Source organism: Mirounga angustirostris, unplaced genomic scaffold (genome assembly GCF_029215605.1).
Source record: "Mirounga angustirostris isolate CCGP_5_RB_7025 unplaced genomic scaffold, mMirAng1.0.hap1 SCAF_13, whole genome shotgun sequence".
Classification (NCBI taxonomy): Eukaryota; Metazoa; Chordata; class Mammalia; order Carnivora; family Phocidae; genus Mirounga; species Mirounga angustirostris.
This window is the reverse complement of record NW_026991721.1, coordinates 34,929,278-34,954,684: the sequence shown is the minus strand read 5'-3', so window position 1 is coordinate 34,954,684 and position 25,407 is coordinate 34,929,278. Positions and strand designations below refer to the sequence as shown.

General features: G+C 35.4%; 1 protein-coding gene across 1 annotated transcript in view; it reads left to right on the top strand.

The window, feature by feature from the left end:
• Nucleotides 1–25,407, top strand: part of GAS2 (growth arrest specific 2) — a 128,087-nt gene that overhangs the window by 52,053 nt on the left and 50,627 nt on the right. Inside the window, exons 5-7 of the mRNA XM_045894005.2 lie at nt 8,582–8,645; nt 17,848–17,989; nt 23,972–24,079. Coding sequence (XP_045749961.1) covers nt 8,582–8,645; nt 17,848–17,989; nt 23,972–24,079 — 314 coding nt within the window. The remainder of the gene's footprint in view (nt 1–8,581; nt 8,646–17,847; nt 17,990–23,971; nt 24,080–25,407) is intronic.

The window sequence follows — 25,407 nt, the reverse complement described above, 5'->3', positions numbered from 1 at the left end:
AAATAAAAACTAGGAAAAAGTAGTAAAGATTGACAAAATTATACATTTAGTGTTGAGTATGTAGAAAAATAGGATCTATCATTGCTGAAGAAAACTAGAAATTGGTATGCCTTCTTTAGAGGGCAATTTGACATTATATATCAAAGACCTCACAAGTGTTTATGTTCTTTTGTCAAATTGGTGTACTTCTAAAAGTTTATCCAAAGGAAGTAAGTAGAGGTAGGCACCAGAATGTTCACTGAAATGTTTTTTGTAATAGTAAAACAAATGGAAATGAATGGAATCTGTGACAGTTAGTGATATCTTAAACCAACTAGAGTCATCATCCATAGATACCAACCAAAAATAATAGTCTTGAGACTATTTAAGAATATAGGAAACTTACAATATGCTATGAACATGAGGTCACCCATTTATATCTAGTAAATAACAGTAAAATATATCCAGAATTTGAAGGAAAGATAAATAGTAATTACGTTGTAAGTGATACCATTTTCTTTTTCAGTTACCTATTAACAAAATTAGAGAGTAAACAAGTATGGCATGTAATCTGAAGGATGAACAATTAATTTTATTTATATTAAGATACAATTTGAACATTTTAATTTATATTTTATATATTATTTATATATATTTATATTTACTTACATATAAAAATATATTAATATGTATATTAAATATATGCTTATATTTACATTAAGATACAATTTGAACCAGTTTGCATAGAGCATTATTTGTTGCCATAAAATTTTACACATTGAAATTATAATGGCAATTTTGTATTATGGAGGTTAAACTGACATTTCAAGTGATAATAGAATTTTACACGGCTATACAAACAGATGACATAGATCTTTGTGCGCTCTGTGGAACATGCTTTAACACTACGGGTCTACACATGCTCAGCTATAACCCCCACTGTTCAAATCAGGCTGATATATAGGTCAGTGACTAGAGGAGATCGGTTTTTTTCATGTCTCATAATTGATTTCATTTGGATTCCTTAAAAATATTTAAGATTGTGCTTCAGGTTAAAAAGATGAACATGAATGTTTCCTTAAACTTAATAGTATATAGTTTATCAGCCTAAAGACAAAATATTCCTCCAATAAATATTTTAAAAGAAGTGAACTTTACTTCTAATGGTGGAGTAAAGAAAAAATATTTAGAAGATTTCTAGGTGTGAAAGCATTTCTGTTTTCAGTTTGACAGAGGTATAAAAGTTAATAGAATGTATTGATATTCCCCCTAATAGTAAGTGTAATATTTTTTTCCAAGGTTAAATACTTTAATAACCTTTTCTCTCATAATGCTATTTTGATATGGCTCATTTTTATCATTTAAATTAAGACCAAAAGTCTGTGATTTATTCTCAATCTTAAAAAGTTTTAAGTTATGAATCCTAAAATTGATGCACTTATATGAATTTTTCTAAGATATTTTAAGTAAGAAACTATTTCCATCAATTAGTGATATTCTTGTATAGGGGATTTATTATTTGTAATTTATTTTAGTATACTAATTTAGAAATTGTCAAGTGTCATTATTTTTCCCAGAGCCTTGTTTATGTTGCTTAATTTGTATGCATTCTGGTGAGCTGGAAGATGGGGGGAGAAAGGATGGGGGGAATACTTTAAAAATGCATCATTTTTGTTTGCTATAATTGTGTCAATATCATTCTGTTATTGGATGATTGTAGGATTTGGAGGCCAGTGACTATTCTTCATCTATTTCTCAGAGAAAGAATCTACTCAACAAGAAAAGGGTTTGCTATCTGCTGTGCTAGCATGCAAATGTGTGTGATTTGCTCTTTGTTTTTATTTTCTGTGTTTGTGTTTGCTGTGTGGCACTGTCTTCTGTTGATGCATGACTCTGATGAGCAGTTTTACAAAATCCTTTGTTTTCTTGAACACTGGTCAAGCACAGATCTATCTGCAGTATTAGTTTGATGTTGCTGCAGAAAATTAAAAAGGATTCTGTGTGGATTTGTAAACATTGTTTTCCATTTTATACTTTAAAGTCACCTGTTACATCGGGAAAAGAATCTGTGTCTACCTTCCAGTGTTTGATAAGTCATCTCTTGTCTGTATTGAGGGCTCTAAGAGTATTTCTGTGGGAAAAAAGCTATAATTACTTTTATCAGTATAGGGCAACAATTTCAAGATACTCATTCAGCACTTGGGTTATTTGTATTCAGTTTCTTTGCCAGGGACAATTTATTTTAGACTTTTGGTTTTTTAACACCTGTTCTTATACTTACTTGATTAGCATCTCAATTCCCTTTTTTACTTTTGAATTCAGATATTCTCTCCAAATTTAGCCATTTGCCCTATGCCAGAGCAAATGTAAGAGAAAACAGTACAGAATCTGATTGAGAGAACTAAATGTCTCCCTGGAATGAGAATTATATCAAGACTCAGTGGAGTCAGGGTTGAATTAGGGAAGTGAATGGCTTTCTAGCTTTCCCAGAATCACATTTTTGCTGCACAATATTCAGTAATGATAACCATGTGCTCCATACTGGTAGCTAAGTAGTACACATGTTACCATATCCACTCCTCCAACAACCAAAGTTTTATAAATGAGAATGCTGGAAACCAAAGAATTAAATAACTTGCCCCATGTACATTTCTCAACGGCCCAGCTGGAATTTGAATTCCACTCCATTTACCTCCAGAGATCATGCCCCTGTGTTATAGAAAGTGATGCTCTGTTTGATTAATTTTAGAAGTTCATATGATTATTTCAAGTAGGGGGGAAAATAAAACATAAATATAGACCAAATTAGAAAAGATTCTTGCCTCTTGTTGCTGTTCTGAAGGTTAGTGACTTAATCAATTAATTTCGCATATTTCACATAAGGTTTGGGTACTGAAGAAAGGAAGGGCAATACTAGTTCTAGGACATTTCTCAACTTAGTCACAAAGGCAATTAATTAGGTTTTATTCTATATATCGTCCATAGTGATGAGATTATGAATGAATTATCCCAGTTTGTATGAATATAAGGATGTCATAGCCTATTCTAAATGTGAATAGTGATTCTGAGACATCTGGATAGACACAAACTCAGCATTCATGAGCTGGTGAGAGTCTTAGTCTTTTCTTTAGCCTCCCTGAGATCATTTGAAGGCATTTAAATTGCTGTGCTACTCCTAATTGCCTCTTACCTTTACTCTCAATGGTTTCTGCGTGGGTCTTACCAGGAGTGACATGATACAGGGAACGGTTTGTGACTAGCCCTTCACTTTTTGGGAAGCATCTTTTGTACTTTAATCCTGGCAGGAGAGAAATACCCATAATACATATAAAGGGCTAATCCAAAGCATGAATAATTTTCCTTTAATTCATCATTGTCATCACTGTTATCTGAAACATTTGTAGAGCATATATATATATATATATATATATATATATATATATATATATATATATATATATCAAAGCACATTTGAATGTTTCTAGCAAAACAGAGGAATTATAACTATTGTTTATTATAATACACAGCATTGGTTAATACAGTGCTTCTTCAAAATTAAAGTGCATACCCATCACCTGGAGAGCTTGTTTAAATGTAGGTTCTGATCAATAAGTCTGGGGTGGGACCCAATAATTTGTGTGCATACCCATCACCTGGAGAGCTTGTTTAAATGTAGGTTCTGATCAATAAGTCTGGGGTGGGACCCAATAATTTGTATTTTTATCCAGCTCCCAGCTGATGCCAATGCTGCTGGTCTGTGGACCCTACTTAAGTAGCAAGGGAGTAACCTTTATTGAGTGCTTGCCATATGTACCAAGTGCTTTTAACCATAAAATCACCTCATAAGGAAGAGCAAGTAGAAGGCAAGATGTCTGTTTGAGAGATGAAAAAATTATGCAGCCTAGACTAGAACCCAATCCTTCTGACTTCTAATTTATTGTATTTTCTATCATACCACTCTTTCTGAGTATTAGAACTTGTTATTCTCTATTCTGGGAAGGTGGACAATATTAATTTATGACATTTTCACAATTAAATGATATTCAACCAAAATGTGTTTTTTTTCAAGTTTCCTTCCTAAATATAAATCTAAAAACCAGTTTCCTTCAAAACCAGTGTGAATATTATAGTCTCTAGTGTATAGACACCAAATAGACAACACAATTTTTCATGCTTCCATTTCTTTGCCCATGTGTTAAAACTTAATATATTTAGCTAAACTATACATTTATGGTTGAATGCATTTTATCCTTGCAGATTCTGTGACATTGAAACTCTACCCTTTGCTTTAGTGGAAGACCTCATTTTCTATTCCTGGAGCTAGCAGCACTCCATTTGACATTTGATGCCCATGAGATTTTTATAGAATCTAGGTTATACGCCTGAGTCTCTTGCCACAATTTTTTTGAATAGGGATCCGTGTTACTTTTCCCAGAGGTGTTCTGCATTATGCTTTTCTTTGAGATGGTTTTGATTATTTTTTTAAAATCCAATGATAAAACTTTTTGCATAATAATTACCATTGACTGGAGAGCTTTTTATTTGTTTTAAAAAAAAATTTTTAGAGGAAAGAAGCAATAGTGATCCCTTCTTCTAACTCAAAGCAAAAACCCATATGAATGTTTCAGTGATAGAGTGAAAAAAATGTTTTCTACTGTAAACTTTAGTATAAGTAGAAGCTTTCTTGTTTTTTTGCAAAGATGAATCATTAAAATCATTTGTTTAAGATGAGTATCCTTATGACTCAATACAAAAGCTTTCGTTCAAATGCAATATGCTAAAAGTTGTCTTTTTAATCATCCTGACAAAGACTAGCTAGCACTCGATTATTTGATCTTCTAAAATATATGATACATAATCAATTTGGGTAATTTACTAAAAATGGACTCATCGAAATTATTTTATTCTCAGAGGAAGAAAATTTAATGATAAGGTGTTTGCTGTTTCACAAAATGACACATTTCACTCAAGCTTTATACTTAGCACAAACTTGTAATAGCTATAGGATTATTGGCTTTATATTTCTGTATATGCTGACCAAACTGACCTACTTAACCTGACATTTGATTTAGATTGATTTATAATTAGTGGTCTCTGATATAATATAAATGATAAAATATTCAGTATATAGTCACTATAATAGGACCACTTTAAATTATATATATTATACCAATGGTAATTTTTTTATAAAATTTTATAGTGCTTAGCATAGTGACTGATACCTGATCGATGCACACACAAAAAAATGTTTTTAGAAAAAAAATAAGTGAATTATTGTTGACTAAGCCAAATGAAGACAATCTTTGAACAAGTAATTTATAACAAAAATTTTAAGAAATAATAAAGCTAGCTTTGGGCGAGTCTTTCCTTTTTTTTTTTTTAAGATTTTATTTATTTATTTGAGAGAGAGAGAATGAGAGAGAGCAAGCACATGAGAGGGGGGAGGGTCAGAGGGAGAAGCAGACTCCCTGCCGAGCAGGGAGCCCGATGCGGGACTCGATCCAGGGACTCCAGGATCATGACCTGAGCCGAAGGCAGTTGCTTAACCAACTGAGCCACCCAGGCGCCCTGGGCGAGCCTTTCCTATGTGCCACACATTGAGCTAAGAATAACAATAAATATTACTTTGTTTGATCCTCCCAAAATATTGCAAGGTATACACTTTTGTTTTTCCTCAGAAAAATTAGATTTTATAGAATAACCTCCCAAGATCATGCAGGCAGTAAGCCTTAGAGTTGATACTCACACACAGATCTTTGTGGTTTGAATCCCATGGCCACTGTATTCTATTAACTTACTTTAAAACTTGCTTGAGTGCAAAAACCAAACAGTCACCTCTTTGACAAATTTAGATACTATTTAAAGACTCTTGAATTTAATTGTATAGCCATAAAGCAAGAGTATTTGTTTTTACAGTTAAATAAACATTGACATCATTTGCATTTTCTGAAGACGCCAGGTAAGATGTTAGTCTTTAGTTTGTTCATTGTCAAAACCACTATCATCACCAGATGATTGTCATCATCCTTGATTTTTGAGATGTATTACTTAGTAATTACTGTTTTGTGCTAAATTATGCACCTCTACAGCTTCATCTCACTCATTGCTCACTAGTCATCAGACATGGTTTTTCTGTTTTGTTTTTTTTTGTGGGGTTTTTTGGTCATTATAGGCCAGGCATAATATACCTGCTATTTAAAAAGCCCTTAATATGTGAAACAATAACACGGTGGTGTTTTTTGAGGCAAGTTTTTTCCTTTATGAAAAATAACATTTCCAAGAAAATTGGGAAGTAAAATAATCATTCTACTCGTTTTTCCTAAGAAATGATGCTGAGGGAGAGGTTAATTTGTCTTAAATTTTATAGGCTGGTTCTTTTAAGGATATAAAATGAAGAATCATGCTGTTACTTTGTAGTTTGCCAAAAGTGATTTCCTAATGAGTCCATGGTAGATTCAGTGTTTTGGCTTGGGCATGCCAAAGCTGTTTTAAGTTGATAGCTCAATTGAAGAAGCAAAGAAGCACACAATAGTAATGTGTCTCACATATCACATTGTCTTTATTACCCACATTATTGTTTTTCTTCAGGATGAATTTTATTTTCCATAAAATGTATCTATTCCAATGCTTATAGAGTCCTCAAACTATGTATAATAAGTTGGTTAAGGAATCATTATAGTTGGGTCAGGTACTTTTATAATTGGTTATTGACTGCACATTGACACAATTGGGTCAGTTCACTAGTAATTTTTACAATTTGATACTGTTTCCATCAAGAAATACATGAGATTGTGTCCACGTCTTTTGGAGCTGTAGCCACTTGCTTTGCATAGCTTTCACTGAAGATGAGGGTATTAACAGGGCCTAAAAAAATCTTCCTCTCCTCAGTTTTTATATATTCCTTTTTCCACTCAAAAACTCCTGTTTATTATTTTGTTCCATGGATAGGATTTTTTTTTAAAGCCTGAGTCAGAAAGAATTGATTATCTAGACAGAAAGATTGATTTTCATTTGTTTGCTTCTGTTTGGTGATGTTTGTGATTGTTCTCTTTTTGAAATTGTTGCCTATGTGATATTACCGTCCATATGTTATATTGCACTGAAGTTGATTTAGTAAAGTTGTGAAGTTTGTATCATTCTAGCCAGAGTCAACCAGTGGTGCTTTTGAAATTGGAGTTATTAACTATCCTTATTTTTAGATTGTTTAATTAGAAATAATTTTAGGCTTCCTGATTAGGGGAATTCACTCAGGGTCAGCTAAAACTAAACTTTATGTTACCAAGAATTGAAATATTCTATAATTGAGATTTTCCATAATTCTATTTTAATGAACATTGTTAAGGGGAATAGAAGTTATTTTGTGAGCTTCAAGGGTGACATCTTATAACAAGATAATAAAATTGTGTCTGTTTAAAGCCAATTATATACTTTTACAATCCAAGTAAATGTTCTCTTTCTATTCACCACAAACTCCTAGTAAATTCCATTCTGATGTCAGTGGACCAAATATTGCCACTACCATAATCTGTGGAGTGAAAGAATTAGATATTAAAGTTAAAGGAATAGAATAATGCTGGGAAATAGAATTATTATAAAACTCTATGTTTAAGAATTAAAGCAATATTATTCTTTTTCTTAAAATTTATCAATAAGCTATCAGTAAGCTAATATTTTCTTCTATCAAGATATTGTCTATGTAAAGACCATTCTCAATACATTATATTTTTTCAATATCTGTTGGCTTTATTAGGTGCGGTATATAACAATATTGTTAAAATTCTCTAATCTTGTTAAAAAGAGAGCAATATAAGCGGGACATACACTTTTGGTAGGCTCAACAAATCCAAGTATGATTTGTCAGCATTACTGAATGTGTCCAAAGCAATTCATAAAGCAAGATTTATTAAGTAATCAGATTATATTAGAATCTGATCAATACAAAGAACAGTCTTCTAATTTGCTCATTTTATGGGCAAAGTTAGCTATTGGTATATATTGATACATATTTACAAATCCATTCAGTTGGAAGTATATCTTTCTAAAGTATCATTTAATCAGACTTGATTAGGAGAGGACATCAAGTTTCAGAGTCTCATTGATGTCACTGCTTGGAGGATAACAATGGCCTGTGGTGTATCATTTTTATCCTTATTCATTGTATTATTTCGCTCAAATCACTGGTGAAGATAGACTCAGGATTTTTAAGAGTTCAGCCTTGCTCCATAGTCTTCTGTGTGCTATATATTTTTAAATATCAACTATTTATATCATAATGACAGCTACCTATATTTCCAAGATTGACTTACTAATATTACCTAATAAAAGAAAAACACTTTCAGGATGGGATTTACTCAGGGTAAGATTTTCTGAGACTCATGACTTTGAGAAGGGAGGTTAGGCAGAGAGTTTTGAAAGCTGCTTTAAGACTTCAGTAGAGCTAAGTGTACCGTGGGATGGGATGGTTTCTGTGAAAGTGAGAATGAAGACTAGCTCATTTACAGGAAGCATGAGGGATGAGAGGTCATTGGCAAGCCTGTTCACGATTGAGCTGTTTTACAATTCCTTCTATTATAAAGGTGTCCACCTCTGTCTTGTCTTTCAGTCCTCCACAAGCAACCCAGAGAAGTATGTCTCTGTTTGCTAGAGCTTGGCCGGATTGCAGCCAGGTAGGTCAAACTGCTGCCACTATGTTAAGATGTGGACCATCTCAGCATTGAAGCAACTGAGAAGCTTGCTGGCTTTTCATTGTTAATTTAACCTGGGTATTGAGAAGCTAATTTTTCAAATATAATCAGTACAAACATCTCAAGAGCAGTTGTTCAAACTAAAAGCATGCTACCAATATTCCTAGCCCCACGATCATGTCAAAGCCACTACGTCTAATAAGCATTTACTAAAAGCATATCCTCTCATCCAATACATTTTCCCTCGATCCTTTTCTTGGGGGGTGGGGGAGGGTCTTGTACATGAAGTTGTGTGTGACTATTACTCTTTCCACTAAAGTCTGTTCCTGTTATGTCTCTCTCTCCCAATTCCTTCACCTCCTCTCTCCCTGTTTATTCTTTATAATAATTATTAATTCTTAATGTAATCCCTAAAATCATCTAATATTTAATGAATTTATTAAAATTTAATAATTTTAATACCTGTCTCCTCTTTTGTTCCTTTTTTCTCATTTTCTCTCATTCAACATCCCATCTCTCAGGTCTTTTAGCTTCTACTTCTAAGTGGGGGGATAGTTTTTCAATTATTCTCCCTATTTTGATTAGAGAAAGGCATAGAATACTATCCTTCATAGGTGAAGATATGTATGGAATCATTTTCTTCTAGGAAAAGAGAATTAATTGTAAAAGTCATAATCATAGCTAAATAGACAAAGAAAGGGACTTTATTACCTCAGCTGACTTGCTTTGGTTTCATATCTTATCTATCATTATCTTGCAAATGACCAAACAGATCTTCTGACAGTTCTGTGAAGCTGAAAGAATTAGAAATGAGGATGTAAGTGGTTGAAGAAGTCTTGATTCAAAATTAAATTAAGAATTAATTAGATGTTTTTTTCATCAAGATCTGAGTACACTTTCAGGATAGAGATCAGATGAGCCAATGAGATAAAGGGAGAGCTAGCTCTGGGTGAAAGTTCTCAAAGAGAAATTTATAAAGATAATCAGGGTAAAGAAGATACAAGGTGTACACATCAGCAAATTACAGCAACAGGGAGAAAGGTTGCTGCCAGCGAATAGACCTGGGTTTTTTGTTTGTTTTTGTTTTTGATCCAATTGAAAGTTAATCTGCAATCAGAAGTAACTCCAAATTCCATAAAACATGATAGCCAACATAATCTCAACAAATTGTATGTCAGGTATGAATTTTACTTTACCACAATAAGTGTGTACGAGGAAGATTCTTTAATTTAAAAAAAAAATTCAAATTAAATATGACTGAGACTCCACTCAAAGTGAAAAAGCCAATTTGAGACGTTTGGAGTTTTCCCCATTCTCTCCCATACTGCTCCAGATACTGTGTGAAGGCCTTGTGAGAGGGTCCCCTAGTCCTCTGTCCACTCAAGTCTCTACTGCTGGGACTTAGTTTGAGCTTGTAGTGTCCAACTCCTCCTTTGGACCCCACTCACCTACAGAGCCGTCACCTTCCTGGGTTCTATGAGGGAGCGAGACAAATGTATCAGTTGCTTCTAGGACTCTGCTAAGCCACCCAGTCTTGGGCAAACAACCTTGAGTCAGAGGAATAGATATCCTTTGGACTCTACAGATAGCCCCTAAAAAGGGGGAAATTAAAAATACGGGGGAAGGAAGACACACAAAGTAAAATCTCAATAAATGAGCAGTTGCCATGAAATGTTAGAGAGAAACATGGATGGCTCCTACTTAACAGATTAGGCAGAACACTTTTTGTTCAGTTGTTTATTTTAATTATACTGCAAGAATATTCTAAAGTGCCAGATTCCATTTTGTAGTTTTAATAATCTAAATATATGAATCAAATCAGCATCATGATTCTGAAAGCCGTGATATGCAGGTAAAGAGAAGGAGTTACACCATCTGCAGAATTAGCCATGAGATGTCATTATCCTCTTGTTTAGTTTGTATTATTTGCCTGTTTTCTGGGTTTATTTTATTTTTTGTAATTATACTTTTTATTACTGGAACACTGTGATTAGGAATCCAGCTGAACCAGACTTTTTAACTATGACAGAGTTATCAAAGGAGACATGCTACCCAGTGACAAAATCCCTTTAGAAATCCCCATTCCTTCAGCTTCAAGTCTGGCATAAATTGCCCCTTGCCATAGTATATAAAAAAAATTAAAATCTTAATTTTAATGACAGAGAATTATAATGGCCTGGTCAATTTCATGGGGAAGGATCATTTCAAGTTTTGTGGGGTTTTTTTTCCCCCAATTACTTTGAAATTGAGATTCTGGGTTGCTCCATTTCTTTATTCTTTTTTTTTTTTTAACCAGTTTATTGGGTGACATACAAAATGCTGTACATATTTAATGACAGGTTGATGAGTTTGGAGATAAGTGTATATCTGTGAAACCATATTGCAATCTATGCCATCAATCTATCCATCACCCCTCAAATTTTCATCCTGCTGTTATTATTATTATTATTATTATTATCATCATCATCATCGTCACCATCATCGTTACTGATGATAAGAATGGGTTGCTCCATTTCTGACCACACTTATAACCATGTAAGCTGGTGAAAGCAGTAATTATTCATATTACAAAAATATTACTAATTTCACAAAGGAATTATCTAAGGATTAAGATAAGCTTTATGTTACAATACTCAATTTATAAACCTTGTTATTTATTTTCTTCACTTACTTGAGTGATGTGAAATACTGCACTTACACAGAAAACCAGAAAATATGCTGAGATCATTCAAGGTGTTACTTTTGTTGTGTGCAGCATAAGGTAAAACAGTTGAATACCAACTGGATAGATTGAGCATTTAAATATAAATGTCTACTTAAGTTTCTATCTGTACACATTTGAAGATTTTTTTTTTTATCGAATGGAAGTTCATTTGTGCTTTAGAGACAGCAACCCAATAAACCCAAATTTCACTCCCTACACTGTATGTTGGAGCATATTAGTTAAAGGGAAAAAAGCAAAATTCATCCACCTGATCTAATTTGACTCCTAAATTTTTCTTTGAACGTATTAAAACTATGTCTGCATCTTTATTTTGTGCTTCCTCCTCGCCCCACGCCTCCATAGAGGATTACATAAATTATTGAGTTAAGACATCTTTAGCCAAAACTAGAACTGATTTGGGGAGAGCTCTTAGGAATCAGTACATTAATCTGTACACACACTAGATGAGTTTTGACCATAATGGAGTTCCCGGTATAATCTTATGAGTTGTGAGCATTCTTTTAATAATCACTGACAGATGATGCTTTTGTATATTTGATTCAAACATTAACTCCTTAAAATTACACAAATGTCATCTTAAAAACATCAACATCACTTCAGGTATGATTCTCAAAATGTTTCTGATTCTCTGCCATGTTTTCCTGCCTGGGGACACTCAGTGAAGCTCCTTTGAGAGCTGTGTGGGCTTCTCTGAAATCTGAGATGGGAGAATGAGACCACTTATTTTTGTTCTCATGGGTAAAACTTCCTTTTATTTTCGACTAAATAGAGCTATCATCACTGGAGAGTGAAATCCCGTTGTTAATATTTCAGAAACCATGTCAGTTTCTGAGTGTAAAATATGCTTGTTCTCATTTTGAAAAGTAAAACGCTCAGCAAAAGCAGGTCAATAAAACCTGAAAGATCTCTTTAATGACAATGCTTTGACATTCATTGCTGAAATATGTTCCTATGAAGTCAGCCTTTTTACAGACTACAGAATTAAGATTAGCTTTATGCTAAAAGTTAAAAACTTCTGATATTTTGGTTTGGGGCCATAATCAATAATTAATATCTTAGTGGAGGTTTTTATATTATTATTTTTGAGTGCTTCCTTAATTTTGAACAAAATTTATGACCATTTGAAAGAAATATACTTGGTGAACATTTTTGTTAGTCTATTTCAATCCATGGCCTACTGAAGTGTTGCTTAAAATAAAAATATTCTTATACAAGGTTTATTAATTAACACATCCTATTTAAAGCACTTGACTCTGACTGCTAAGAATATCACATGTGTTCACGTGGGTGAAATTTCCTTCCAAATGTAAACCTCTCTTTAAATTACTTCAAAACAGAATAAAAATAGGGCAAAACTATCTTGCAAGAATCTATAAACTGTTAACTATAAACTCATCTGTTTATCTATAAATTTATCTGCCTTAAGAAGGGGGAGTTTCTAAAATGTGTCCCCCTAACTCTACTGAAATAGGTCCCAGATGTCTTTTGTTTGAAAACTCTAGTCTACTAAATAGTTTGAATAAATTCTCTAGTTCAGGGCTCAGTTTGAAAGCTCAATTATGTCATCTAGACCAATCTCAAAAATCATGTCATGTGCCAGAAAAATGAAAAAGCCATTCCTAGAACCTCTTCATAAAGTCATTAACCAGAAGACACTTTCCCTGGCACTTTGCTTTTTTTTTTTCAATGAGACAAAACCAAATTTCTTGCCCTTTCATTATTCACTCTACTCTCCTGTTACTGGGGTATACAGATGTGAGGGTTTGGTTTTAGTGGATTCAACCTTCTTGCTATCTTTAGTTTGACTCTTATTCAGTGTGAAAACAACAAACTCTCTCTCCCAAAACTCAAAAATCTTGTAGCTGGAAAGGAGTAGAAAATAGTATAGATTTGTGAAAACCTTACAGACAAAGTAGAAACATGAAGTGGTATAGAACTTAATCATGGAAATCAGAATAAAGCAACCTTTTGGAGAGTAGAAAAAAAGACCTATTTGGTGACTAAGTTGGTTTGCAGGTGTGAGCCCCCAGGCCCAGGGGAATGTCATGATTTACAGTCTGTTGACATCTCCAGACAGACAGGAAGCCAATGAATCGTATTTAAGTGTGCATTTTGGGGCTGGCTGACTCTACCCTAGGCAGCTTGAAGTATTTAAAAGCCAATATAAGCAGAGATTTGGAGCTTAGTGTTGATTCCCTGTGTTCAGTGGCAAAGCTAATTTTCAGCATTCCCAGATAAAGAAAAATCTCAGGGCAAGGCTTTTCATGCATGACTTTGTTACCAACTTCATTCAAACTTAGTCTACTTTGTATCAGACATGGCAAAACCTGTTGTTCCTCTCGTAACATATTATTATTTTACTTTGTAAAAAAAAAGAGAGAGAGAGAGAGAGAGAGAAAGAGAGAAAGAAAAAAAAGAAAAGTAAAAAATTATGGAGCCTATTCCTGAAAGGTGGCCTGAATCCACCGACAATTACAAGTGAAATCATATTTTCCAACTGGCTTAATTTATACATTTGAATATGATGTTTTAACTTATGATTAACTTTTAATTGGCCGTGAATTCTAGTGTGTTAAATTCCTCTAGCTTCACTGTCCAGTTTGTGTTATTCTCTTAAGAACATTAAATATAACAAAATTTTGTACCTTGATGGACTAAGTATTCAAAGAAGTCTAGGCAGATTAAAAAGAGTTGCCTACTGAAGAAGTTCAGCCAGCGAGTTAGGAGCAAAGCTGAGTTTCTAACTTGCTCTGCTATATCCAGCACTGAGATATTTCTGCTGTTTCATAATTCTAGGAAAACTGATATAAAGAAAGCCTAGAATAAGTTCCTTTGTAAAGGATACAAACAATAGTAATAATATAAACAGTAGTAATAATACTACCTTACATCTTAATTTTCAGGCCCTTATATTATTTCATTTGGTGGTATAATATATTTTTCAAAAAGCTTGGGCAAAAGCATCTTTGTGCTGCAGGTTCCTAGTGGTAAAACCTTTGATACATCCATTATCAACACAATTTCAGAGGCTGTGCCGTGTGTTAGCCACTGTACTGAGCATGTAATGGATACTTTTTTTAAGGTTGTATTCATTCATTTGAGAGACAGAGAGAGAGAGTGAGCTCACAAGCAGGGGAGAGGCAGAGAGAGAAGCAGACTCCCCTCTGAGCAGGGACCCAACATGGGGCTCCATCCCAGGACCTGGAGATCATGACCTGAGCTGAAGGCAGACGCTTAACCATCTGAGCCACCCAGGCGCCCACAACATTAAAACACAGGAGTTAGAATTTCCATTTTACATTGAACTTTCAAGGAGGCTCAGAAATAATGTGTGTCAGGATGCCCAGCTGTGCTGGGTACATTGAAGATGTTCAATAGCAGCCACTGTTCCACCATCCTCCCTCCCTCCCCACACCATGACATCAGACCTCTGGGGCAGGCCATTTTCATTTCTACTTTCCTGATAGAAAACAGACTTTTAGAGGTTAAGTGATTTGCTACATTTAAAAAGTAGGTTAATGGCACAGTGAGCTCAAGTCTACTTCAGGGAAGAATGATACACAAATCTCCATGTGAGTGTTGTTAGTACTTGTCAACAGTAATGAGATGCTGGGTTGACTTCAGTGTAATTAATGAAGTACTAGAAAGAAAAAAAATGTATTTGGTTTAGTTTTGGATAGGGTTTAAAATCTTCTGGAAAAACTTTTGGTAAAGCATTTATGTGCACTTAATATTGACATGTTTTATTAAAGTGATATGCAATTGGGGTACCTCGATGGCTCAGTTAATTGTCGGACTCCTGGTTTCAGCTCACCTCATGATCTTAGGGTCGTGAGATCAAGCCCCTCCACCAGCTCTGTACTCATCTGGGGAGTCTGCTTAAGATTCTCCCTCCCTCTCCCTCTGCCCTTCCCCCTGTTCATGTGCACTCTAAATAAATAAATTAATAAATAAATAAATTAATTAATTTAAAAAACCTTAAAAAAATAAAGTGACATGCAACTAAAGATCCAGAACAATGAAATCAAATTCATATTTGGAACCGAAAATTATTCTTATATGATACTATGGTATTTTTTTTCCATTCACATGGCAACTCTTTAAGTACGTACTGTGTGCCAGGATCTACGCTAGCTCTTGGAATGCTATGAATTAGACACTGGTCTCTACTGATACAGATTTGCAGTCTAGTGCATGTTTCCATTATATCTCATTAACTGGATAATATATATAAAACATTAGAAATATGAATGGTGCCTAGGTCTTTTAGCTAATGATTTATTTAACTAAAAATTATTCTGTTCATTAGTGACGGTTCTCAAAAAAGCAGTTGTTCAGTTGAGTTATGATAGCCTAAACCGTTTTGTACTAAATTCTAAGTTTTCAGCTCTTAAAGAGCTTCTGACACAGCATGCATCCTTACCCTCTAAATTCTGAAAAAAAATTGAAAATGAAATAAAAGAGTTGCAGATGGAACATCAAATATCTACTGGTAAGATCCAAATTGACAAAACCAGAGAGGGAGACCAACCATAAAAGACTCTTAATCTCAGGAAACAAACTGAGGGTTGTTGGAGTGGAGGGGGGTGAGAGGGATGGGGTGGCTGGGTGATGGACATTGGGGAGGGTATGTACTATGGTGAGCACTGTGAATTGTGTAAGACTGATGAACCACAGACCTGTACCTCTGAAACAAACAATATATTATATGTTAATTTAAAAAAATAAAAAATAAATAAAAAAAGATCCAAGTTGGGAGACATGTTTAGTGTCTTTAATTGACCTCCAGAAATAGGCCAATTAACTACCTAATTACAAACAAAGATGGATAGGGTGGAGTTTTCTATGGAGGTCTTTCTGGGGGTAGCTTCTTCCCTAGAAGAAGGGTGAACTGAGTCAAGCATGCTCAGCTGATTCTTAGATTTTACAATTTGATAAATCCCTTCATCTTGTTGGAGAAGAGTGAGTAATGAAAGAGAGAGGCCGGCAATTGAACTAATTTAGCACCCTCGACAAGAACAAAACATCAAGAGTGGAGAAATTGCTTCCTCTGGAAGTGTATCCTGAACACATGTGTGATGATGTGAGTTAAAATTACAAGCCATTAGAACAGGACAATAATCTAAGCTTTTGCATTTAATGATCTTTTAAATGTATTATTCACTCTGAGGTAGTAGACATACTGTTTACATATTTATTCTCTCTGTGTAGATTATTTTCTTTGTAGATTATCCATAACCTATTTTTCAACTTTCCAAATGACTTTTTCCTCTCCTTTCTAACATGTAATCACCTGATTAAAAGGTCAGAGAAAAAGAGCTTCCGCCCTACACTGAGAAAATCTGGATTTGCATCTTTGTCTTGCTCCTAGCTAATTCTGTACCCTTTCTGGATATTTATTCTTTATTCTGTAAAAATGTAAGAGTGTAACTAGATGATCCCAAAGGTCCTTCACACTCTCAAATTCTGGAATTATCTTTGGTCTTCTCCACCTAGGTAGACTGATATGCATCTAAGAAACCAAACCAATTTAAAATTTAGCCTAAGAAAAATATGATTATGGGAGATAAGAATGACAATAACAATGACATCTTTTTGAACTTCTATAATATTGATAATTTACAACACATAATTTTTAACATTGTTATTCTAAACTATTTCTCTATTCGCTCTTATTCATTTTCTTTCACTGTACCCCCATACATGCTTTCATTACATTGTTTTTAAGTGTATAACCTATGACACAGTATAACCCCACACTACATCATTCTGGGCTCGGAGGAGGTGTACAATTAACAGTGAATTTCTTCTCTGTTAAATCATTTAAGGATGTTCATTTTGGGGATTGCTATTTTCATCTTTAACAAGCTTGTGTTCAAAATAGGAATTCGGGGCTCCTGGGTGGCTCAGTCATTAAGCGTCTGCCTTCGGCTCAGGTCATGATCCCGGGGTCCTGGGATCGAGCCCAGCATCGGGCTCCCTGCTCAGCGGGAAGCCTGCTTCTCCCTCTCCTCCTCCCCCTTCTTGTGTTCCCTCTCTCGCTCTGTCTCTCTCTGTCAAATCAATCATCAATCAATCTTAAAAAAATAGGAATTCAATTACAAACCTCTAAGCTAGTAAATTTAAAAGCTGAAGACTAAATTTTACATGATAATTCATGTTATTGCCTCAATATATTACATGGAGTATTTTTATTCTTAATATGTCAGGTGTCTATTCATGTGTCTATATACATATCTAAACATAAGTGTATATGTATGTATCTATATCAAAATCAGATATATGTGTTTTTTCCTGCTTAAAAGGAGGCCAGTTTAAGAACTTACCATTTCAGTGCCAGAGAAAGTTAGTTTTGAAAAGTCAGCAATTTGGTCCTATGGCATTTATGATCAAATGTAACATATGGTAAGTGTGTTATTATAAGTTATGCGTGTGTATTGATCTGGTGTCTTTTAAAAGGTATGGTGTGGAACCTCCTGGTTTGATAAAATTGGAAAAAGAGATTGAACAAGAAGAAACATTTTCTGCTCCTTCTCCTTCACCTTCTCCTTCATCAAAATCTTCTGGAAAAAAGAGTACAGGAAACTTACTGGATGATGCAGTAAGTGAAATTGGTTGGATTTCTTACCAGCCCTTTGTCTTTTTTGAATTTCAAAACTCATTCTGTACAATCTCTTGTCAATCTAACCTTTACCTATTTCAATTTCATTGAAATTCATTTTTAAATCCTATGAAAAAGTTTGTAGTCCTACAACAGTAGTAGTAGTCATTTGAGATTCGAACCTGAGCCAGTCATTTAAAATAATGCGTCACTGAATTCTACTGAGTAGTATCTAAAATTTTAGGATAATAAGTTAACTTCCTAAAAATTATCTTTGCAAACATTCAACCTTGATCGTTTTGGTTCATGGTTCTTTGTTTCACAAATAAGAAGCCAGAGGCAGGAGAAGAGAACACCAACATACCACAGAGAACAGAGTTGCCCTTTGCTACATGCCTGCTCTGGGCCAGGATCTATCATTGTTTTTCAAGGGCTCTTGTTATCATAAGGCTCCTTTCTTGTTGGAGAAACTGAAGCAGGAATTGAATCACCTGCTGAGGGGAGAGGAGCTTAGATTCCAACTCAGTTTTGCTAACTATCTGGGGTCCCCACCTCTCTCCTTAGCAGGTTACTATCTTTGGCAGATTAGGGAATGTTTTCATAGACCCTCATAATCACAGCAAACAGATTCTGGGAGGAAGAGTAACCTGGATGAATTAAAACTCTCTGGCTCCTCTGCTGTCTGTTAAAAGTAGTTCTTGGTTATAAGAAGTGTGTTTGATTGTGTGCATGCATTCACCTCCCAGCACACAGACTGAGTGCAAATCTCAAAAGTACTTGGGCAATTGTTCAAAAAATAGTTACCTCAGGGATGATAGACTGAAGTATGTCTCCTACATGGAAAGGTCCTCAGAAACTAGCACCAACCATAATGCACTTATATGGAATAGGCAGGACTGAAAAGCAATGCTGGCCCATAGCTGAGAGTTTCCTTCTCTAGGGTCTGAGCTGCAAAGAGCTGGGAAAATGGCTGACTGACACTATAGGATGTGGAAGACAGATTGCCTCATCTTTTGCTTTTCCCCATGTGACACTATGGCCTATACTGCAGATTCAGAGAAGCAGAAGTACAACAATTTGACAGATTGAGAATTTCCATTTCTAAGGGCAGCCAAGTTAAAACTTACCTTGCCAAGGTATTTTAGCCAATATCAGTTTAATTTCATTTCTTTTGTTCAATCCACTCAGGAATTAAAGACTAGGAAGGGCATTTTAATCCAATGCCGTCTAAAAGGATTTTAAAATCACAGGATTGTTTTTAGGATTGGTCACATCCCTTCCTTGTCATAGTATTTCATTTTTACTGTGTAAGGAAATTGAACAACATATTGTATTAACAGTAGGCAATGACATATTATTTATATATTGATGAGAATAATGTTCCTTCTCTCCTGGTTATACTTTTCCGATTAAGCTTACTTTAGAGTAGGATGTTCCTTTAGACTTTCTTATGAATGTGTTTCTCTGGGGCTACTGTACTTGATTTTTGTTCTTTTCCTCTTAGATGTCACCTCCGTTCACTTTCTCCGATGCATTAGAGGCAGAGTTTTGGCCAACTTCACCCTTAGCCTTTCAATGAATGAATCACTGAATCAAATGAATTTCTTTAAAAGATTTTATTTTTATTTATTTATTCTAGCTGGAGAGAGAGAGAGAGAGATAGCACATGCGGGGAAGAGGAAGAGAAGGGGAGGGAGAGGGACAAACAGAATTGGAACTGAGCCTGGATCCCGAGGCTGGGCTGGATCTCAAGACCCTGAGATCATGACCTGACCTGAAATCAAGAGTCAGACACTTCACCGACTGAGCCACCCAGGCGCCTCTCAAATGAATTTTTTAGTTTGCAAATTATGAGACCACTTTTTGGTGTTTGATACTGTTTACCATTCTCTTCTTGAAATTCTCCCCCTTAACATTATTGCTACCAGAATGATCAGCAAAAAATGCAACTCAGATTTGATTAAAATTATATAGGGGTTCCCTTTCACATTCCAGGGTAACGCCCAAACTCATTGACATGCCACATAAGCCCTCCATGTTCTGGCCCATTTTGTCTTTCCTGGACTTTTTACCCTGTGGACTTATTCTTGCATTCTGATGTATCCATTGTAAACATGTCTGCTAATCCCAGATTTCTAAGGTAATTTTATATCCTATGTTTTTCCTCACTTGCCTTCCTCATCAGCCTTCTGCTTACTCAGCCTTTGAATATTCATATAAGTGCTTTTTCATCTTTTAAAATTCAGATTGCACAGCCTCCTGTATAAAGTTTTTATCAGTAGCTCTTATCCCAGGCAAAATTGACAAATTAGTTCTTGATGCCCCAAAGTTTTGTGTATATTTAATGAGGTATGTGCCTTCTTGGGCATAAATGCCCATTCTTCTCTAGGTGTGGTTCTTGGTCTCGATGACAGTATCAGATTTTATTCATCTATATCTATCCAGTGGCATGCATACTGGATAAATTACCAATGTAGGTAATAAAAGTTTAAAAAAGCTTCTGCCTTTACCTGTTTATCAAGAAAAGCCATGTGCTCTGGAAGTACGTGTACTCCTCAGCCTTGCTGTAGCTTGGCAGACGGTGGAGAGATTGCCACTTGACGCCATTTACATGAACCTGGGAGAAGTAGCTAGAAGCAACTGGGTCCTTTTCTTCACCAGCTTGTCCCACGTGTGGCCATCTCTCATCCCCCTTCCCTTGAGTAGGGGAGTGAAAGGACGGGAGAGAGAAGGTGGTGCAAAAAGTATGGAAGGGATTTTGGAAAAGTCTTGCCGGTACTCCAGTTGAGGAGTAGAATGAGATGGGTACTCTCTTTAAAATGGCATGACTGTTGGGGCGCCTGGGTGGCTCAGTTGGTTAAGCGACTGCCTTCGGCTCAGGTCATGATCCTGGAGTCCCGGGATCGAGTCCCGCATCGGGCTCCCTGCTCGGCAGGGAGTCTGCTTCTCCCTCTGACCCTCCTCCCTCTCAGGCTATCTGTCTCTCATTCTCTCTGTCGCAAATAAATAAATAAAATCTTAAAAAAAAAATAAAAATAAAAATAAAATGGCATGACTGTTGGGGCGCCTGGGTGGCTCAGTCGGTTAAGCGTCTGCCTTCGGCTCAGGTCATGATTCCAGGGTCCTGGGATCGAGTCCCGCATCGGGCTCTCTGCTCCTTGGGAGCCTGCTTCTCCCTCTGCCTCTGCCTCTCCCCCAGCTCATGCTCTCTCTCACTCTCTCTTGCTCTCTCTCAAATAAATAAAATCTTTAATAAATAAACAAACAAACAAACAAATAAATAAAATGGCATGACTGTTGCTCTGTGGTGGTTCTTTCTACTCCAAGTTCTGTTATCTCACCTGCAAACCATGAAGGGCATTTTGGGAGAGCTTCAAACCCCCTGTAAGCTTTACTAAGTGGAGTTTGGGAACATAACCATCTGTTTAGCTAAGGGGTTTTAATTGAATGTAGGAAATGTGTCAAATGGATATTTCTGTACTATTGCCAGCTAGAATACTCTGTTCTGAAAGTCTTTAAACCAGCATTTCTCAAATAATGTTTAATCAAACACACCGCCAGAGGCCCCATGGGGAAAAGAATTCCGTGGTTATGTTAGTTTGAGAAATATAGCTTACCATAGTCCCTGTCTAGAGTTTGGCAATGCACGCTGGCATATCAAAGGCAATAATGAGTTCTCTGAGAGGGTCTTGTTTAACCTGGAGTTTTCCAGATTTATCTGGCCACAGCAGTCTCTTGCAGGCTCCTTCACTCTACGTTTGGGGAAATTGCATTGAAATATTCACATTCTGGTTAAGTGATAGTTTTTCATTGGTGTGTTTTGTTTCAGGGACAGCGGAACAAAGAGAAAAATAACTTGGGCCTCACCCATGGTTTAAATCAGAGCTTCATATGTCAAATATAAAAAGGAAAGAGTTCCTGTGGCGAGTGCTTCGCTCTGTGTGAGGCATAAACAGCCATTGGGGAGTTGAAATTCTTGAGCGGCAGTGTGTGCTATAGAATAGGGGTATAAGATAGAGATTGCTTGCAAAGTCCCTGTGTTTTGTTAATAATATTAGCTATTTTTACTCTTTTATTTCATCAAAAAAAAAAAAAGAAAGGAAAAGAAGGAGAATAAAGAGGGGGAGCAAAAGAAGAAGAAGGGGAAAAGAAGAGAAAAGAATAAAGAGAAAGAAAAGCTGACCTAAGATATCATATTCCATGAACTGTTTCAACAATAACTACCAGTTTGAAACTTTCGGTGTATCCTCAAATTTCCTTAGGGAAATTGTGGAAAATTGAAAAAAAAAATAGGTGACCCTTTTTGCAGATAATCCATGCCACATTTTTTAATCAAGATAGCATCAGAGACACACACTGAATGTGGAGTCCATTCAGATTAATATATTCTCCAGATGTCCTGATAGAGGGAATCAGCTGTGATTTAAAAAAACAGGGTTGTGTTGAGTTCTCTGTTTGCCTTTACTCACGGTGAGCGCAGTCCCACACAATGAATTGAATACAGTTCTAAGAAACCATTCTTACTTTCTTCCTCTTCTCCATCAACTTCCTCAGTCTGGGGATGAGAGATAGTATAATTCTGAGTAATCAGGCTCCTCTTGAAATCCTATTTCAGCAGAAAATTGGCTGAGTTCCTGGCCAAAAACAGAACACCTGCCAGACTGACTTATCCCAAGGTAATATAAGAAGCACAGATGTCTTCTGTCACTGTTGACTTAACAATATATTTCCACTACCCACAGTCTGGCCTTGTCTCTTCCATTTCTGCCTCCACCTCTCACACAACTACAAAAAAGCCCTTGATTTTAAAAAGCCAGTCCATTTTCAAAGCTAGGAAGGCAATGGAGAAGGGCAGGTCACTTGAGAATAGGTTTCTTGTATTTTCTTTCATTTAATACCAATAGTTTCTGTGTTTCATCTAAGAACACTTCAAGATGGAAACACTTACCATACATAATCATGATTGTCTTGTCTTAGCAGAGGAACTACTTGAACACCAATTTACTGCCTTGCCCAGTTCCTATGTGGCAGTGAAGGTGTGCCAAGCATGGGTCTCTTAAAATGTGCCACGTCTGGGTCTCTTAAAATGTGTTTTTATGATGCTGACTGATTTTCTGCTGGATGGCCAAAGTCCTTTCTCCATCCCTCCCTTCCTTTCCTCTCTCCCTTCTTTCCATCCTCCTTTTTCATGGAAGCCCTTATTGTGGTGAAAAGATATGGTATAAATTAGCAATGGTATAAACTGAATATAATTTATATATATATATTTATATGTACATACACTTTTACTTTAAAAACATTTTTACAAATACATTTAGAAAGAAATACACATAGAGGAACTCTGAGAACCGCCCACATTCACTGAACCCACCCTACCCCAGAATGTGGTTCATATCACTTAGACTATGTATTTTTTAAGGAGTACGGAGATAGATAAAATAGAGATGAAATCTGATATTCAGACATGGATTCCAAATGACATGTAAATTTTAAGATACTGCCACAAAAGTAGGTTTTGGTAGGTGAGAATTATTGACATGGAGTGAATTGCTGGGTGACTCTGGGTGAAGTAGGGATCATTTCCTAAAGGAAATCTTAGAATTCAAAATAATATGAAACAGTAGGCTTGTTTTTTTAAAAAATAACAATTTAATTCTCACTTATTTTGAAAATGGTAAAATTAATATCATTAAAATTATAATGAGGAAATTTTGCCCTGTTAACATACATTCTATTCTAGCTTTCAATATGTTTATCTTGGCAACACAATGTACACAATCTTTTTAATTCTCCCCAAATGAGAACCTAGCTCATTATTCCTACACTGCCAATTGATTTGTTCATCATTATCCTCAAGTCCATAGTTTGATACAGAACAAATCTAAAAACATTAATGGTCCAGGGGCCTTTGAACTCACGGAACAAATTAATCTAAATGGAACCTGATTAAGGAAAATTGAACTTGCCTGCCTTCTTTTTCAGGTGAAGCGAATTTCTGAAGATCCTCCTTGCAAATGCCCAAACAAATTCTGTGTGGAGAGGCTCTCTCAAGGAAGATACCGAGTGGGAGAAAAGATCCTCTTCATTAGGGTAAAGTTTTACTTTTCACTTGATATCTTGTCCTTTCTGAGACTATTCAGGACTTGAGTTGGGAATTACAGGGGAAATATGACCTGTAACTAAGCAGGAACTTTCCTTATGCTGCATACAGTTGGATTTGAAGATAGGAGGTATGAACATTGTTAATATATTATACATAATTACTACTGAGGGCTAAATAAATAGAACTATCTTTCTCTTTCTACATATAAACAAACACACACACCAAACAGATCATAGAGATCGAATACAATGAGAAAAAGAAAAGTCAAATTCCTTTTTTTATTTATAAATTTAGTTTCAAAGGAACTAAACACCGCGCCCCCTGCCCCCAGGCTCCAAACCCCATGGGAAAAAGAAAGAGTATTCTGCCCTGGTCTTCCATATCCCAAGTTTGGGAAATGATCGTCCTATTGGTCCTGGTAACTTTTCAAATGCCTTGAATATGATTTTTTCAAGAAGTTTGGGTCATGAACCAGAGTGAGAATGCAAACTCATTACAATGGCATGGTTAACTAATGACTGCCATTTCTTATTTCGTTCTCTGGGTTAGAATAAGGAAGCATGAATGTGTGCCAATGAATGTTCTGGTAGTATGTGTCCACTTTACAATCATTTATGATCAGTAATGTCCACTTTACTAATGAAAAATCGGACAAGATATCATGAGCAGTTTTAGGTTGTTATTAGTGGCTCAAAGTAACATTTCATGCTTTTCACTTGTGATCTTTTTTTGTGAATAATCAAGATAATTTCATCTCAAAATAAGTTTGTGACATTTCCTAAGACCAAGATTCTTCTTTTCAAAATTAAGAAAGATGAAAATATAGCACTCATATATTCCTAGAAATTAATAGTATTTTTCTTCCATATTTTTTAGTCATTTTTTAAAGAACAGAGGTTATGATTCAAAGGAACTGTATTCTCTCATTTGAATAAGTTAAAATATCTTGCTTGTTATTTGTTTTGTGGAGCAGAAGGAATGTGTACAGCAAGTACCATCAATGAAAATTCATAACAATACTCAACATCAGTGATAACCCAGTATAAATTTTGTCAGTGTAAAGTTTTCTTAATGTCAACTTTTGACTGAAAGTTATTCATATGACAAATTTTTTTGAGGCTCTACAACATGTTATTTGAAGAAAAGTTTGATCATAATTAGCCTTCAAAAATAATGTTGATCATTTTGTTTTTTAATCTAACTTTAGGGCCATGTTTATTGATTTTTTAAAAATTTCCAGGTAGTAATTGCTATTTTGCTTTGTAATGACAATGAGAAAAATATAATGATATATGACAATTAGGTTTTTGAGAAC